Below are 18,663 nucleotides of genomic sequence, written 5' to 3'. Positions count from 1 at the left end.
GCTGGCAGAAGGGCGTTAGCTCGAATTTCAGGTAAAAAATGAAGCGTTAAACAAAAGGGCGTTACTAAATCGCCTCAAACTTTTATAAAACTGACTTATTTCCCCAAAAAAATTGTGGCCGTGTTCTACTATAACAACTCTATTAGTCTTTTAAAGGTAAAGACCAGTTATGGTCATGCGATTGCATTGTGATAGAAACGTTGTAGAATCGATCAGAAAAGGTTGATCATCTAGCATCTAGCATCTGCAAGGTTCTGGAATCATCAAAATGATAAGAAATTTGGCCCATTCTTCGTAAAGTTACAAGCACTATACACAGAAAGATGTATATGGGACTACCCTATATCTCTCACAGACCATGAGAGAAATAAATTTACCAAATATATGAATTAGTAGGCGGTTTCCCGGCAAATTTTTTATCATGTATTATTCAAAACATATTCTTTCACATGATTGGTAATGAGAGCTTCCATTTCATTTTTTTAAATTGGGGCGTTTCCAATACTGGTCTTTACCTTTAAGTTTAAAACCAATTTTCGGGACGGAAAGCAGCTTAAATATAAAACAAATCTTTAAATGCGAATAATTCGAAAAGTAGTTTTCGAGTCGCTCGGGCGCTAACGCCCTTTTGTCAGCCGGCCGATGTTAAAATAAGACTTCACGTTCTTCAAATGTGTAGATATGGTATAGTGTGATACATTTCTCGCTATTCGAGAAAAAAAAATATAAAACGACGTAAACTCGCGGCCAGATTGTGTTTTAAAATTTTGTTTGATTATATATTCATCTCTGTTCAATCATTTCTTCGGGAAGTAAATTGAATATTGATTAGGAAAAAGGATAGAGAGCAAACCATGCGACCATATCAGTACACCAAATAGATCCTGGAGGTTTCTAAGTGACATGCAAAAATATTCCAGTTTATACAGTGTACCTTACCTATTTAAACCAACAGGATTGTATTTTCACATGTAAAATATACAACAATATCACCAGTAAGGTAACATTAATTAGAAGAAAAAAATCTTAAGCGTAAGGCAGTTATGCTTTATTCTTTTAAATCTCTGAATATTATTAAGAAACTGCAGGATTCCTAGTATCAACTTTAATTTGAAGAAAAAAATGATTCTTTCTGTTCAATCTTTTGTCCACTTTTTTCCAGTTTAATGTTTTAGATAATTAAAGATAGAAGCGGAATCCTAAAACAATGTACGTTCTCATTTAATCTGAGACTCGGGTTAGAGAGAAAGATTGAATTACAATTTCCTTTTCCAAATGTAAACTGTCCTGCAATTGTTTTGTATGTTTTAAACAAATTTTTGTTGTTGGAAAATGTGTGTTAAAAATGACTAGACTATCCTGTTATGAGTGTGTTAAAAAGAGTATACCAATATATATTTTCTCTTTTTTTAATATATAAATTGCGTACAAATCGGCAAATTTTAGGTGGAAAGGTTAGAGTGTAAACGGTTCCGAATACCCAGATTGTTACTTTCAAAAGACATTTTCAACCGGTGTTTAATTTCTTGGTTCTACTGGAACTAATTTCTATAACGTCATACCATAATTAATAAGTACTTCAACATTGTATTCCTAAAGTTTAAACGTTGATTTAAAAGAAAGTTGAGCTAATAATCACTATTTTTTTTTTACTCTAACATTATTATTTGTACCCTTATATTCAAGAACATGAACTTGAAAAGACAAGGATCGACATGTCCCTATATATTCAAAATATTATCAATAATTGCTAGTATATCATAACAAAAATTTGGACTGATAATAATGTTCACAGTACAATTACACGACTATTTCTCAATTGATTCTTACCTATAATGAACATGAGTAACGTACATCTTTTTATGCGCTGTTATGGAAAGAACAAAGTAAGCATTGTCGGAATTGCCTTTGACAACAGGATGGGTGTCGCGTTTCTATAGCAACACTGGATGGTGGTGTCAAAACTGAAATAAATCCGAGGAGAGCTAGAAGGGCGTTACCTTAGCTTACGACCTCCTGGCTCTCAGCTCACGATACCAGTTATGGCATTCTAATCTGCATCTACCATTCAACAATTTGCTAAATCAACAACCTAAATAGAATAAGTAAGATTCTCTCCTGCCCCTTTTTTTCTTTTTTCTTTACATTTTGATCTCCAATCTGGGGACAGGGGGCTAGCAAAGTGGGAAAATGTCCCCAAGGTTTTGTGATTGTTTTAAGACATTAGGAGGAGGCGGAGTATGGGGATTTGGGATGTTTTTAATCACAGCAGCTCGAAGGCAAATCCTCAACCGCAGCTTGCCGGCCAATCACGGCGGTATAAACACGGGGAAGCAGCCTTGTGTACTAATCCCAATTAGGGGACGGTTTTGGAGGTGATGTGCGGCCCCTGGAGGACAAAATATGAAACCCACTATCACCCCAGGAGATAACTCGACATCCACGTGATTGAATTAAACGAATGAACAAGGGAGGAGAAGGGGAAGAAATCAGTCAAAATAGGAAATATGAAAGATGTGGGAATTCTAGAACATGGTTTTTGCTGGCTGTGCTAGAGAGTAGAAGAAGCCGTGGGCTTTCAGCGCATAGGATCGCACCCCGCTCACCGCAAACCAGGCGTAGAATTGGCGCCAATTTGAGGCGGAATCCCGTGTCGATTCCGATATGATGAAAAATCAACCATTCGCGTTTTGTTTTGCCGTGATGGCGTGATTCCTTTCTGTTTTTTGGCAGCTGTCCCCATTAAACAAAAAACAAAGGAAGTCATGAGTGTTTCCGTTCTGCAAGCATTTCCTTCCCACCCGACATAGCAACACATTTATTTGTTCTCTTTGATGATATCCAGGTCATCCTCAAATAGGAGTATTCGAGGTATGAAATGCCCAGTAAATAAACGCTTAACACAATTTGTATTCTTAACCCAGTTTCTACAAGGTTTTATTCTAATCTTCTTTTAAGAAAGAGACAGGCGCAAAAATTCTGATGCAGATTCTGATGTCTTCTTTCAATTTTAGCATTTCGAGCAGAGGACTACCGACAAACATGCTGCAATCGTATTAACGTGTATATAACTTTTAAAAGAAATACGAAATAATACTTTGCCTAGCCGACATATAGATAGCACAGACTTTCTGATTTAAAGTCGGAAAGATATTTAGCATTCTTGCTTGCAAACGAACTTTATATCTCCATTATAACTATAGTCTCTTTCTACACCATTTTTAAAAATAATTTTGTTTATTTGTTTGTTCGTTTTTTAAGAAAGAATTAGCAATGAAAGACAAACCATTTTGATAACTTACTGTAACTTCTCTCATGATCTCTCTCACACCCTACATAAACGTTAACAAAAATATTTATTATCGTCTCTTTTTCCGATATCATATGGGAGCGACTTCCCAATTTCAAGATAATAATATTATTCAAATTCTTGCTAGAGAAAAAGGAATCAGGATTTAGGCCATACGATAATTATTGTTGCCTTTATCCACCCCACATGTCTAATTTACATCGTTTTGATGATTTCCAAGTCTCAAATAAATGCCTCTCACTTTCCTCCCAATATTCGTTTTTTTGTGTGATGGCAATACTGTGACAGATGCCAGTGTAAGTGATGCCAAGGTCAACCGGGGCGCAATAGGCTACCCAACCCGGGGACGGGCCATGATACGCGCACATATCCCTGGTATTCTTTTCCGCTCGAAATATCGGCATCCATGGGGTTTTGTGTACATCATGAATAACGTATTTGTATAGCATTATAACGCCGTGTACATAAAGATTTTGACATTATGAGAATGATGCAAAGATGGAAAAGACATTGTTGATCCTCTTTACCTACTTAGCTGTTTTCTTTTGTATTAAATGACATTAAAAATATGATTTATGTATTATGATATCGAGCTAATATTTGGTTTCTTTTGCTGTAGTGTTTTTGCTCTTATAGGATGTACAATATAATATAAGTCACGTGTAAATTCATAACTGCATAATGATCATCAAATTAAAATACTCAAAATCAGGGAATATACATGGGCCGGGGGTGGGGGATCTCGAAGTGGATAGTACAGAGAATGAGCAAAATAAATGCAGAGACAGGAAATGAGAGTGAGAGTGTGCTGTAAACATTGAGTGATTGAGTGAGAGAAAAAAAAAAAAGAGAGAGAGAGAGAGAGAGAGAGAAAGAGACTGACAGATATGAGGAATATAATTACAAAGTAATGGAAGAGTTTATATTCCATTATATAGAAAAGAAAGAAATTGAAAAGGAGCTAAACATGGTAAGAAAGGGATCGAGCGGGAGGATTGTAAGATCGGGAAAGATGAAAATAAAGAGAAAACAAATAAGAAAGATAAATAGAGAGAGAGAGAGAGAAAGAGAGAGAGAGAGAGAGAGAGAGAGAGAGAGACTGACACAGATAGAGGCAAAATAAACGAGAAAAAAAATAATCAAATACAAAGAGGCAATGCAATGACAAAATCCCATCAACCACCTTACCTCAGACAGTGTAAAATATTCAATAATCCTATGGTTGTTTAACATCTTAACGTGATACATGACGCGATTTCATTAACCTCCCCAATGGTAAAGTTTTCTTATTAGAAAAGAGATGATAATAATTATATAGAACGACGGGTCGTGAACAGTGGAGGAAAGAAATATCGCAAAATAGAGAGCTTACAAAAGAAACGGAAATGGTAAAGAAAACATATACAAAAACAGATATAGAGGAAGAAAACAAAGCAATTTAGAAAAAAAAACATGAAAAAGGAACAAACGGACAGAATGGGACTGACGTCGCGATTCGTCATTGTTTTTAAAATAACTTTGTATTTGTATTTTTTTTTAAAAGAACTCTATATATTGCTTTATCTCTCTCTCTTGCTCTTAATCTCTCTCTCTCTCTCTCTCTGTCTCTCTCTCTCTTTCTTTCTCTCTCTCACTCCTTTTTCCGTTTTGTAACTCTCATGTAACTCCATATTAATTTTTCATGTATTTCTTTGTTCAAATTTGTCTTCTTATCTTCTTTTTCTTCCTCTTCTTCTTCTTATTATTGTTCGTTTTGTTCTTGTTGTTCTTATGCTTTGTTATTGTTCTTCACTCTCTCTTCTTATTTTCCTTGTTCTTCATCTTCTTCTTCACCATCCTCCTCTTCTTCTTCTCTCCCTCTACCCCCAATATGTATTGCTAGTATTCTCTCCAACCAATCCAACCCAACTCCTGCATATATTTTGTCATCTCTTCTCGGGCGACGTACGATGATGGAGAGATATTGACACGGGCTCCTGTACAAACCCCCTGCAAATGACTCTACGAGATGAGTCGATAAACCCCATCATTATCACCACCGCGCCTGGACACACTGAGGCCTTAGACAAGTTTACTTAAGTTAATACGGGCCACCAATGACAGATGTGCCCTCAAAACACCCACGACCCACATTCAGAGCATGGTGTAAGGAACCGAGGCGCCAATAGCTGTCATGGACTGTAGTGCGCTAAAGCTTTGACTTTACTTTAATCATTGTAGTGACTTGATAAGCCCTGTTATGTCCAAACAGGAGTTAATAAAAACTTGCCATCTAAATTTTAAGAAGCCTAAATTTTGCGTTACGATTATTCCAAACCATGAACCATTGAGAGTTTTCTGTGTCAAAACTTTATTTTATTTGTTTTTAATAGTCGCTTCGTGTCGCGCCCATGTTTTTATTTTGGTGTACTGACTAAATTATCAAAAAGCGACGTCATTAACAAGACAGGAAATACATTCGATGAATGTTGTAGTTAACTTTGTCTCTTAACCCTACCAAAAATAGAACTCTTCTCTTTCATGATATCACTTGATTCCTGTAAAAAGAATTATCGTTTCAGCTTCCATTTTATTGCAAGGAGAGAGAGAGAGAGATAGAGAGAGAGAGTGTGTGTATGTGTGTGTGTGTGAGAGAGAGAGAGATAGAGAGAGAGAGTGTGTGTGTATGTGTGTGTGTGTGTGAGAGAGAGAGAGAGAGAGAGAGTAAGAGAGAGAGAGAGAGAGAGAGAGAGAGACAAAGAAAGAGAGAGAGAGAGACAAAGAAAGAGAGAGAAAGAGAGAGAGAGAGAGAAAGATGAAGAGAGGTGTAAATGATACTTGAAAGAAAATTCTAGGAAAAGGAGTAATGGAAACATAATTATATAATTACAAAGGAGGATATCCTAATCATATCAATATTTCAGCTATTTCTAAAAATGAAAGTGATATAATATGGTAAAGAGAAGGAAAAGTAGAAATTATTACAAATTGAATCACATTTTTTTTACTAGCTGATACGGACAAAGATAACGCATTGTTAGAAGAGAAAAAAAAAGAACATTGTAAACCTTCATGGTGAAAGAAGATTGATGGTCGATGTACATGACGGATGTGGTGCTCATGAGCCCAAGCAAATCCTCTTTTGTTTCTAATCAGTATACATTTCTTCGTCAATATCACGAAGATGATAATGAATGGACGTGTCGCTTGCGATATATTTCGATTCTATATAAACAAGGCTCGAGAGGTACTTAGAGCAAATTAGCGCGATGTCCTTTCCGAATTAGTCGCGATCGGTTTACGTCGACGATTCGTCTTCGATTGAGATGTAGTCTGCTTGTACAGACGCGGTCCCTGCTTTGTTTTTTCGGGGAAAAGTGTTTATTTTCAAATAATTACAACATAATTATGTTTACAACATTATATGTAAGGTATTCTAATCTAGCCGATATATCTCATGCTGTTATCTAGAGTTGTTATAAGCATTTGAATAAATCATTGGTTATGCATACTTATGAAATAGGTGTACTCCTTGTTAATGTGTGAAAAGCAGGAGGTGCTATCAACTTTACATGAACAACTAGAGCTATACACTTGATTTTTAAATAATGTTTCATCATCATCAATGTCTTGACTGGGAAGATAATTCATGTTCAAATCTGACTTTAATTTCATCTAAAATGTCTCTTACTTACTGATATGTCATTAGATGTATTTTTCAATTCAAAGATAGGTCAAATGAATTTATACTAAACCCTTGCGATGATTAAAAAAAAAGAAAGAAAAACGGTATTCTCAATCAAACAAACGATTAAAAAAAAATAACCACTAAGGTTAAGCGTGTATCATAAATGCCTATACTGACTGATGGCAAATTATTTTGATATGCAAAGTAATGCATGACACGGAGACACTGACACCACACAATATTGCATTGCCGTTTTCATGTTGTGTTTCATACTTTCTTCTAAACTTCCCATGAGGTCTCCTCAAGGGAAGACTAAGACTAATTTCTGTCAGACGATGACAAAACACGTCACGTCATATCACATCGTAGCCGATCAATCTCGCATAGCTTGTGTGTCAACTAATTTCATTATTCCGGAAAAGCCACGGTAAATAAATTTCTCGAAATGGGGGATTTCTTCTTTTGAGGGGGAGGCGAGAAAATTGAGTCAATGATAACAACTTCCCCTTGCAATGTTTGTTGTGAGAGATTTGCTCGGGGATCCGGCGTGACGGCTCGATCGCAAATGCTGGCCCGACGACGACGGCGCAAGTGTCAAAACGCTCTCCGTCAACACCGCGAGCAATGATGTCAGATTTTGATGCGTAGTCTCTACCTCCAGCCTGTTGGTCGATGGGGTTCGAAGACATTATGGGAGAAAGAAACGAACGCCTTAAGAATCTATTGAGTATCGCTTCCAAAATTGTATACAAGATAAATTGATGTTAGATCTATATTCTACTGGGTATGTCTATACAGAAGACATCGAATTAGCGTTGTGATGATTTCCACTTATATTTTTAATTTTGATTATCTTGTTGTCTCCTTCTTTATCTCTACGTGGGTCTTCTTGCTAGGTGGTAGGAGTTTGATAATCATATAGCAGAAGGGAGAGAGATATGGGGGCTAATAGAAACAGGAGAGCGGAGGGAGGAAGAGAGAGAGAGAGAGAGAGAGAGAGGAGTGAGATAGAGGCGGGATAGGAAAGGGATCTGCCTGGGGGGGGGGGGGGAGGGCTCAGTTAAAGACGAATTGTGTTGAAATAATGAACAGGTTGGAGCCTTATCCCCCAAAACATACAAAGTAAAACAAATCCCTTTCAATCAGCCCTTGATGTTTTAAATTCGAATACAAATTCCTATCGACATTATACAGGAGAACATTTGTCAAAGTACTTAGCCATATATATTGTCATTTGTTTCGATGTTCATTTTTCTCCTCCAAGAATGTAAAAATGAATTCCTCCTCTTCGCCTTTCTCACAGCTGTTCTCTAGCCCCTTGTCGGTGGTGTTCAGTTGTAAAGTGATGTTCGTTGGCTGTACGGTGCTTTTGGGCGGCACGTGCCGCTTGTAATGGGGCGGTTCTACTTGATGTCTAAGGGGGCATGTCTGTTCAATGAAGAAAACCTAAGTGCGCGCATTTCAATACCCATCGCACCATCCGACCCTACAAGCAGATAAAGCGTACGCTCTTACACCAATTTAACAGCGCTTTAATCGGGGAACAATTCCCCGAAGCTAGCGGACGTGCACACACAGGAAATAATATCGTAATACCACAATATTGACTAAGCTGAAGCGCCATATATACATGTCCGTCGCTTTGTGCTCTCTCGAATTCCGGGGGGAGAAATTCACTAGTTTTGGTAGAAGCATGCCTAAAGGTCCCGTCTATACCATCCTTTGGTAGGGGTTAAAGTGGTGTGTAATTGCGTTAGACGCGCTGGAATAAATCCCACCCATTATCGGGGCACTTTCGAGTGCAAATTATCATCATATCATTTTAAACGTACCTAGTGTAGCTTACCCCACTTTCAAAGGCTCCATCAGCCCGTGTTAATGGGGAAAGACAAACACGTAAAGCGCCACCTATTCAGTTTGTTGCAGACCGTGAGCTAATGCGGGGATGAATAGCCACCGATCTAGCCTCATATTAGTCTATTTGCTCACCGTTAGGATTAAAATCATTTACTGAAAAACGCTGACGAGTTATTGAAAGTATGGTTCTGTTTTAATTCCATATTTAGGACGTCAACGGCGAGGTCAGCTTGATTTTTAATGGATGTTAGTCAGGAGATATAATTATATACCGCAAAATAGTAGCTCGGTATTGTAATGAATTTCTTGATCATGATGGTGCGAGTACAGTATAATTTCCCATATTATATCATTTTATATTATATCATACTATATTACATTATATTATATTGTATAATTCTTATGCTACATTTATTACATAACATTACATTATATCATATTATATTATATCATAATCATATACGTGTATATATAAATTCTCAATATGCTAATGTGCAAGTTAATGCGAAGTATTATTATATTTTATATTTACGTACATATTGTCAAATGTAATAGAATCAAAATGATCTCTTTCTCTTGTTTTCGAATCATTGTCTATCTCATAAGAATATCATATTCAGTCTCTAATTCTGTCGACATGTTGAAAACACCCTAGTCTAAAAAAATATATCCAGGATAACATTTGATTAGACTAGGGTGTTGTGAACATGTCATATGTGTGGCGATATTATATTTGCTGTTTATCAAAACTGATTATAAATATGATACATCGTCTATTCAGAGCTAGACGGGGCTAGAGTCATCGTGGTCGAGTGGATATGTTACCGGACTGTGGATCACACGGTCCGTGGTTCAAGTCCCGCCGCGGCACTAATGTCCTTTGGCAAGGCATTGATCTACATTTGCCACTCTCTACCCAGGTGGTTAAAATGGGTACCCGGTAGGATGCGAAAGTTAATGTGGTTGGATTAGCAAATGGCGCTTGTAAAATGGCGACTGGCTGGAATATTCCCCAGGGAGTTTACAAATGTGCGTACATTGTGTTGCGGGGTAAGCCTGAATCCGATGACCGGGGTAATAATATGTTCCGCGCCTAGAAACAAAGTATTAGGCGCATTATAACTGTGAGCTATTATTATTATTATTATTATTATTGTACAGTCTATGTTGAAGCACACAAGTCAAGGCCCTTCTGGCTCCGAAGAGACGATACTATATTTTTGATCAATAAAATCCTGTTCAGTGATTGGTCAACATAGCATCATGTGATCAAACATAACATTACTATCATGTTACCGACAAGCAAAAATGTGATATTAGGTGTTGTATAAACCATAACGTCATCCACAGTGCACTATACCATGGATGACGTCATAGAAAAAAATTATTATTATTGTTATGAATGTTGGTTTGAACAATATAAAACAAATATATCATGCACTAATTCAAGCCACTAGTGAAATTGTGGATTCCTCGGCGACAGGAAAAGCTATTCCTTCCACCTCGATCCATAATTTCAACTAGAGCCTCTCAGTGCATGGTATATTTGTTAACTATACAAAACTGTTTTGTTTATGTCGGACATGGATTTGAATTACCCAGTAGAACACACACAGGATAAAAGCAAATAACTCGAAAAATCTGAATTGCAAATATTGGTAATTTTTATTCATTCACGCAGCACGCGTCATTTAAAGGTACTATGTCCCATTTGCAGGCCAAAAAAATGAAAAAGTTAAATTCCAACTGCATTTGAAAGATAATACTAATTTAGAACTTCCCTAAAAAAGGTGGGGCTTGAAAATGTCTTCAAGTGGGAAAATAATGACTATTAGTTGTCAAATCGACTTTAGGGCTATAGAGCCCAAAAGTAATAGTCTTGATTTTTAGACAATTGGTCATACGTTTTATGCTGCGCAAAGATTCAATCAGTTTAATCTTGGCCATCACAAGAAGTGGGTTATTGATGTAGACAAATGCTCATTTACCCTTTACAACTCTTTTCATGTAGACCTATGTTATTACCAAAGAAGAAAAAAGGCCAGTCAGTCACTCAATAGTGTCTGACAGTGAAGTCTAGCAAGTAAACGGGTTTCCTTGCATAATTTGAATATGAGGACACTGCTAACGTTTAAATTTTCACAGATAGGACATACATGACATATTCATAATTCCTGCAAAGTTCTACAGAATTTGAGGTTGGCTGCAAAAGGGACATAGTACCTTTAAGCTCCAATTTCCCTTTAAAAAATATTTATATCGTGTTTCTTAAAGTAGCACGTTACAGCAATTGCGATAAAGATATATAATAATGTAGGCCCTTCGAAATAGGTCATTACATAATTATAAAGATGTAGGTGTTTTTGTTTTCAGCGCCATAATAAAATATACATTACAACAAAATTCAGCACTCCATTGCCTGAATCGCCCAAAAGTAATCGTTTACATCATAATAGAAGATGCATTGAATCGCGATGTAATATTTAAATGCGTATTAAAGAAAAATCATTAAAAAAACCTACAAAAACTAATATCATCGTTTGATATTCTAAATAAATGCGCATACAATGTAAACAAATTGTTGTACACTTCTGTTATTATGTTCGGGAAGACATTTTGCTGTTTTGCGCAGCTTGAAATTGTTCGTATACATGCAAGTTCATATTTTTAATTTAATACAATCATTAAATTCTGTAAATCGGAAGTGGGAATAAAAGAAAGAGTGATCTTACATTTCGACTTATATTTCATTAAATGCATGTTTAAAATTGAATTTTTCATTTTTGCTTAACACAACTGTTAACGAATGATCTAAATGTGTATTATTGTATTAATACCATGTTCATATCTAATTTCTTAAAAACCACTGTTGTCAACACACATAGACTATCGTTCACTTCATTTAAACCAGAATAACAATCATATTATCCCCTCTCCTATAACAATAGTACACTTGTGTAAGTCACTTCCAATTCTCAGTTTCACCAGTGAAATGGGGCAATAACCTTTTAAAGAATTTGCAGTGTCTTCGTTGGAATATGCCCTGACTCCATATGACCTTAAAATAGAAGCTCTCACGCCACTAGCATGGCTAGTTTGCCATATATGGAGGGCTTACGTCGAATGCATAATTATTGAAGTTAACTGCCAAAACTTCATCTTAGATATAAAACTAACACAACTATGAACATAGGATTAAAAATTCCAAATGAAATTTTCAGAATTAAATTTGTAACAAAAGACAGATGTCAAAAAGATCTTAAAACTATCTCAAAACGGGTTCATCCTTTTCCCCGGAAAAAAAAAACATTATAAAGAATTTCAATTAAAAAACTACTTGAGCCAGTTTAGGCTTTTGCAAGAAACATCAGGTGATTAGAATTTAGTGCTTGAAAGTAAAAGGCAAACCTCAGACAAAATACTGGCAAGCATTCATTAAAACAATTGCAATTTCATTTTCTCAACATAGATGGTGCTTTACGTAGCACCTTTAATTAATACTCGAACCAATTAATACGCCGCCAATCACCTAATCTAAAAATGCATACAAAAACATAGAAAGACGAATAACTTGGGTCTCTGTACTCAAATTTCATACCATAAATGAATTTACATGTACATGAACACAACAATAATGAAACTGCTCATAATAAGTACACCCATCAAAAATGAATTAAAGTATCTCTTTTGTTCCTTCATTGTCACCGATATAATTTGTTCAGCATATTTTGGGGTTGCAATCAAATCGAAATTACTGTTTGCACAAATTGTTTTTTTCTTTTGTTCTTTCAACTTCAATAGATTTCAAGAAGACTGATATACAATTTGACATGTATTCAATCGGTCTTGACATTTGCTCTAATAGGCCAATAGGAAGATCTTCATAATTTGTCACATATGTTCTTGGTATGTACATCAGAATTGCATAATAAATTGTATAAAACTTACATGAAAAATATACAAACTTCAAATTACTCTTTTACATACATGAATAGAAATATCTAAAATCAATCAAAAAAATAGCTTTAAAAAAAGGCGTCAAGTGCGGTACCACTTCATTCTTTAACTTCAAGTCAACTAAATGCTGCATAATCAAGTTTAAAATAACAGTTTCAAGGTCAATTACTCAAGGTGATATATATATTGATGCATAACAACTCACTATTTTTAACTTGGAAATAGAAATGATCATGCTAAACTATTTCCAGTCAAACAAAGCTAGAGTAAAACTGCATGACTTATTTGACTTTAATATATATATATATATATACTCCTCTCAAATATGAAACAATTGTAATTGATTGCCCGCATCAGTTACAAATGCACGTTTTTCAATTTTGACAACGAGTATACATGTATATTCTCTTGAAGTCACTCCGGCCATCACTCAGTTCGGCTCATTGCTAGGGTTACTTGTATTATTCATTGCCATGCTGACCATATATTGTTCGAGTTCGGCGCTTGAAATACTATAGTCATCGCCTTCCGCCATGCTTTGCTCAATTCGAGTTGGAGAATAATCAGGATCGTCCTCAAAATAACCAGAGTTCTGCGCCCCTTCGAGACTGTAGGAGCGACTATGCCGGGTGCCTGAGCCCCCAGGCACGGCCCTCTGGGGTGTGCTTGTGGTAACTTGCCCGTTCGGGACGTTTCCATTCTCCCGGTAGCTATGGTGTTGGTAATGAATCGCCCGCGATCCCGCGCGTGCCGCTGTAGAATCGCCCTGGCGAGGAATTGGCGACGCGCCGTCAGCCGCGGCGAGCGCTCGTGACGCTTGTAGACGTTTCATGCGCGGCGTGACCGCTGCGTATACTGGTGGCGGCGAAATGCTTTCATCGTGCACCCGCGCGCGTCCGTTCTGTCGCGTCGTTGGTCGGGCGACCATTGGCGTGATGAGGGCGCCATTCTTCATTTCCCAGTTTTCGCGGTCGGAGAGTTTTGGCGACTTCGAGCGACGCATGCAGAAGAGACCCGTGATCAGGACGCTGATCACGAGAAGGATGACGATCGCGAGGACGATGATGACGATCAACCATGTCTCCATTTGAACGCCACCCGTTACTGGTGCTTGCGTGGCACCAAGAATACCTGTGAAATATAGAAGCAAAGTGATAACTTTTAATAAGCGTCTTTTAATATCCAACTTTGCGGGAATTAAACTGTGAAGTAGTTGATTGATTGATTGATTGTATCACTTTAAAACTCCATATTTTAATGTGCTACTCTAAATACTATCAATTTATATTCTAAAGGTCAGAAACGTGGGCGCGTACTTCAGAAGTCGAACTGATTTGAAAAGTATGATCTAATTATCAAGAGGGAATATATTGTGATAGAAAATAATAAGTAACGTTAACAAATTGAAGCAATTGATTTCTCAAACATTTTGGAAAATGTATATAATTAAGAATGCTCTAATTAATCATTGTAATAAAAGAAATGTGCAAATTTTCAATGACGTCTACTTGACATATTGGTACAAAGAATAACATTGACAATGGATATACCATTCATATACCCCTTTCATCAACCATTAGAAATCATTCATTTATATTTTTCCCTCAATGTTTAAATTGATGGATATCCTTTTTTTTTACTTACGATTTTCGCATTGCTGGCCAGTGTAATTGGCCGAGCAGATACATCTGTATATGGCGACGTAATTCTCGCATGTACCTCCATTTTGACAGGGGTTGCTTGCACATTCGTCAATCTCTGTTCAGGAAAATTTTGAAAGAAGACAATATTGTTAACGTTTGAAAGAAGCTTAGTAAATAAGTTGACTCGATAAAGAACTTGATAAAGCGTGAAGGGAACAGGAATGTGAACATTACTTTGAAACAACAACTGCGATATGTCTCCGAGTTTGGGCAAAGCCGATCAAATGCAATGATTCTGATAACCGACTGTGTGTCGACCAATGTGTAACTAGCTATTTGTTCAGTGCATAGACAAAATAAACAAGAAACATGTAATCTTCTTGGATCATATAAAGTCTTTTCAACACATTGCCTCGTTGTGAGGGTACAGCTCTGGACACCGGGCACAAATAATCCATCTGACACTGAAATAACATTATATTCGTGTTTTCGATACAAAGATCATTTAATCGTTTGTTTTTTTACTGAAATTTGATTTATTTATTTAAACAACCTCATTTTGCAAATGCTATTTTGTAACTTTCACAGTTATTCACAAAACGAATACACTGATTTGTATTCACATTATACCTATAATAGAGAATAAGGAGGAAGAGAAGGAGAAAAACAAGAAGAATAACGAGAAGAAGTAAAAGAAGAAGAAAAAGGAAAAGAAGAAAAAGTAGAAGAAAAAGAAGTTGAAATAGAAAATGAAAAAGAAGCGGAAGAAGAAGGTGAAGAAGAAGAAGAGGAACAAGGAGAAGAAAAAAAATAAGAAAAAAAGAAGACGAATAAGAGTAAGGAGAAGAAGAAAAATAAGAAGAAAAAGAGGAGGAAGAAGAAGAAAACGAAGAAGAACAAAAAGAAGAAGAACAAAAAAAAAAGAAGAAGAAAAAGAAGAAGAAGAGGAAGAAGGAGAAGAAGAAAAAGAAGACAAAGAAGAGGAAGAAGGCGAAGAAGAATCAAAATAAGGAGGAGACAAATAAGAAGGAGGAGACTCAGAAGAAGCAGGAGGAGAATCAGAAGAAGAAAAGAAAAGGAAAGAAATACATTGAAGAAGAGCTCTCACCGGTCTGGCACATAACACCTGTGTATCCCACAGCACAAAGACACTCAGGATCCCCCAACTCCCTCGTGTTACATATACCTCCATGATAACATCCACTCTGTGTGCAGTCAGCTATACATCATCAACAAACAATTGAGCAAATTAGCAGAGAGAAGGGGAAAAAACGTGAATGAATGTGAAAAAGCACTTTAAAACGATGCAACAACTTCAAAAAAATAAATAAATAAATAAACGTAAGGACAAATTGTATACCCTAATTTATAGCGTGAAGAACCATACTCGAACCCCCTCCCCTCCCCCCAAAAGTTTGAATTCGTGTCATGAGTAAAAACAGAAAAAGAAAGTGCCATGAAGGTATTATCACTCCAATAAAACATTTTAGCTACGGCAAAATACAAAGATTTATCCCATTTGCTTTTAACAAAACGATAACAAACGAAAAAAACACAAGGTAAATGTTTCTTAACTAAAAACTAAAATCACTACAACGAAATAACACAAAGCTAAAGTGTTAAAGTCTATTTCAATACCAAGTGCTTAGATTAAAAAAATGACGTGGACAAGTGTACAGAACTATAACACAGTGTGCAATACGCCCTAGAAATAGTATGCGCTTCTGCAAATTGAAAACTGCATGAAACAGCGTAGCCCTAAAAATGCCCTTATTGTTATGTTCAAACAGAAAGGAACAATTGCTTACCATATTCACAATTTTCTCCGACAAATCCTTCTGGACAGTCGCATCTGTACGTGTCGGCATTAACCACAGTACATGTGCCTCCATTAACGCAAGGATCCGCATAACATGAATCTACAACATTGAAAATAAAAAAATGAAGGCCTTATTTAAAGTGAAGAAACAAAGTATTATTCTTTAAACAACGGGTTGTTTCATCTCACCTTTTTAAATAAAAAAAGAGGTTTGTTTGTTTAACATGACTGCCAAGAAAGCATGTGCATGTTTGTAAGTAAGCAACCAGGGGACCAACGGCTTTAAGTCATCCCCGAGGGACTTGGTATTATGAGGATTAATGCCTTACCAAAGATCATAGCGCATCCATTTGGTTTCCAACCAGTTTAAGAGACCACTGAACAATCGCGCCTCAATGTACATAGAGATATAGCTAGGGCCTATACAAAATGCAGTCTACAGTGTTATAGGTCAGACCATTTTGTTACGCGTACGATTGGCAAGGGTTTGTACCTGGCTCGCCAACTACTTAGTAACTCCGTCTCCTGGACATTGCCTTTAGTTGATCACAGATACAGATTAGTAAAAATCTTGGTAAAACTACATGTATATAGATTATAACCAAACTCCAGTGTACTTTTTTGGTCACGTGTTATGGAATGGTTAGGCACAATAGGACATATTGTATTCACACACTTCAAAGTCAAAATTTCAACAAAACAGACTTTCATCGAAGTGCAGGAGAAATTTGCAAAATATTATTTCATCAGCGTACTAAGAATCAATATAAAGATGGACCCTATAATCAATAAAATAAAAAAAGCTGCATATTTAACATTTTTGATTGTTCATAATACAATTCTCCCTATTGCAAAAGCGCGTGGCATAACGTGGTGAATACATGCGCCATCTATTGGCAGTGTAAAAACAATAGCGGTTAAACACTACTTTTGACGCTATAGTGGAAAGACAATAGTATCATTATTATTGCCTACTGACGTCTTCATGTCATGATTCTATCTTTCTTTTGATGAATCCTTATAGATTGCAGGGATGCTCATGGAAGATTCATCAAATATACCCACATAATAGTTGCCGTTACTCACATATTCATACAAATAACATTTAAACTTGACGGGAGAAACAAATAAGAAGATCGAAAACATTGAGTGCAGGCTCTGTGATTTCAATTACAATTCCATGAGTAAAAAGCAAAATTCGTGATTAAAAGTGATGTAAAAATAATATTCACATAAGTGACTCATCATGGCAATCACAACATAAAAACACACTGCCATAAGTACAAACATACTGGTCCGTTTCAACAACTTTTTGTGCACTGCCTGGTGTTACCGTTAATCTCTTCAAAAAGGGCAGAAATCATACTTGATTCTTGCAAACATCAAACATGGGAACAGCTATATGTCTTACCTCGTGAGGTTTGTCTGGCTCTCATAGTCCGACATTCGCAAATTTCTTATAAGAAAAATTGATATTTTTTTATAAGAAATTTTGTTTCTTCGTTTTTTTCACAATCAACATCGAAAATTATGAAATAAATGGGCAACTGCTCTGCGTCAGCCACCATAGATTTCTGAGTGTTTATTCAAGATGGTTTCCCTTGGGTAAAAACGATCGATTCACCCGACCTCTGCTTCGCATAAAAACAGGAAATTTTTCTCATACCCAGTTTTAATAATCTCTTCATTTGACCTAACATAATTCAAATAAAGAAACTGTTGAGAGTAAAAGTGCTGTGCTCTTGTATCAATTGATCCTGCTTTAAATTAACTCATATCCCTTGATACAGATTTTCTGGCAATTTGCAAAAACATACTTTTAGCATATTTGTTTATAACAAACGTATTTTTGAAATACTGATTCGAAAGCCTTCTTTCAAATCTTCCAAAACTAAAATGATTTATTCATTCATCCATAATATCCTATGAACTTAGGTTTACATTACTTAAATTGTAAGACATGAACATGAATATGGACAGGAATTCATGGGAAAAAGACTAACCTAGATTATTCATCGCTGTAAACACCAAGGAAAATCCAGACGCCTCGTCTTCGGCATCGCTGACGAAAACCAACGTCACTGCGTTACTCGATGACACAAACGTGGTGTTGGTAAGGCTTGCTTCCGGTCCGGTCAGGTGAAGAAGCAGTGTAGCGCCCTCTGGGGTCGCCCGCCTCCTTCTCACTGTCTGCCCGTTGGTGTCGTAGACGTCCAGGTAGTCGTTGGGAGCTACCAGATCGAAGGAGGAAATGACGCCCTGGATGAGCTCACCTTCGCTGGCAGTGACGGTCCAGGTGACTTGGAGGTTTGATGGATAGGAAGCGGGGTAGTTGGGAGACTTCACGACTTGAGGATTGTCCGAAGCTACGTTCATGTCTGTACCCCATGGCGTGTCTGGTAATCAGATA

The 18,663-nt window shown here is 36.7% G+C and overlaps 1 protein-coding gene across 7 annotated transcripts in view; it reads right to left on the bottom strand.

The window, feature by feature from the left end:
* Positions 1-11,309: 11,309 nt before the first annotated feature.
* LOC577221 (neurogenic locus notch homolog protein 1) overlaps positions 11,310-18,663 on the bottom strand; it is a 72,493-nt gene continuing 65,139 nt past the window's right edge. For 6 of the 7 annotated variants that reach the window (XM_030983147.1, XM_030983152.1, XM_030983150.1 and 3 more), the window contains 5 exons: positions 18,257-18,649; positions 16,243-16,353; positions 15,543-15,653; positions 14,436-14,549; positions 11,310-13,922 (listed from right to left, as the gene is read on the bottom strand). In XM_030983147.1, the coding sequence (XP_030839007.1) occupies positions 13,222-13,922; positions 14,436-14,549; positions 15,543-15,653; positions 16,243-16,353; positions 18,257-18,649 (1,430 nt within the window). In that variant the 3' untranslated portion in view covers positions 11,310-13,221. Of the gene's footprint in view, positions 13,923-14,435; positions 14,550-15,542; positions 15,654-16,242; positions 16,354-17,620; positions 17,710-18,256; positions 18,650-18,663 lie in introns of those variants that run through there. The other variant, XM_030983153.1, reaches the window with a different exon arrangement.

Source organism: Strongylocentrotus purpuratus, unplaced genomic scaffold (assembly GCF_000002235.5).
Source record: "Strongylocentrotus purpuratus isolate Spur 01 unplaced genomic scaffold, Spur_5.0 spur5_scaffold_13, whole genome shotgun sequence".
NCBI classification, from domain to species: domain Eukaryota; kingdom Metazoa; phylum Echinodermata; class Echinoidea; order Camarodonta; family Strongylocentrotidae; genus Strongylocentrotus; species Strongylocentrotus purpuratus.
The sequence above is the reverse complement of the archived record's forward strand: the minus strand, read 5'-3'. Positions and strand labels throughout refer to the sequence as shown.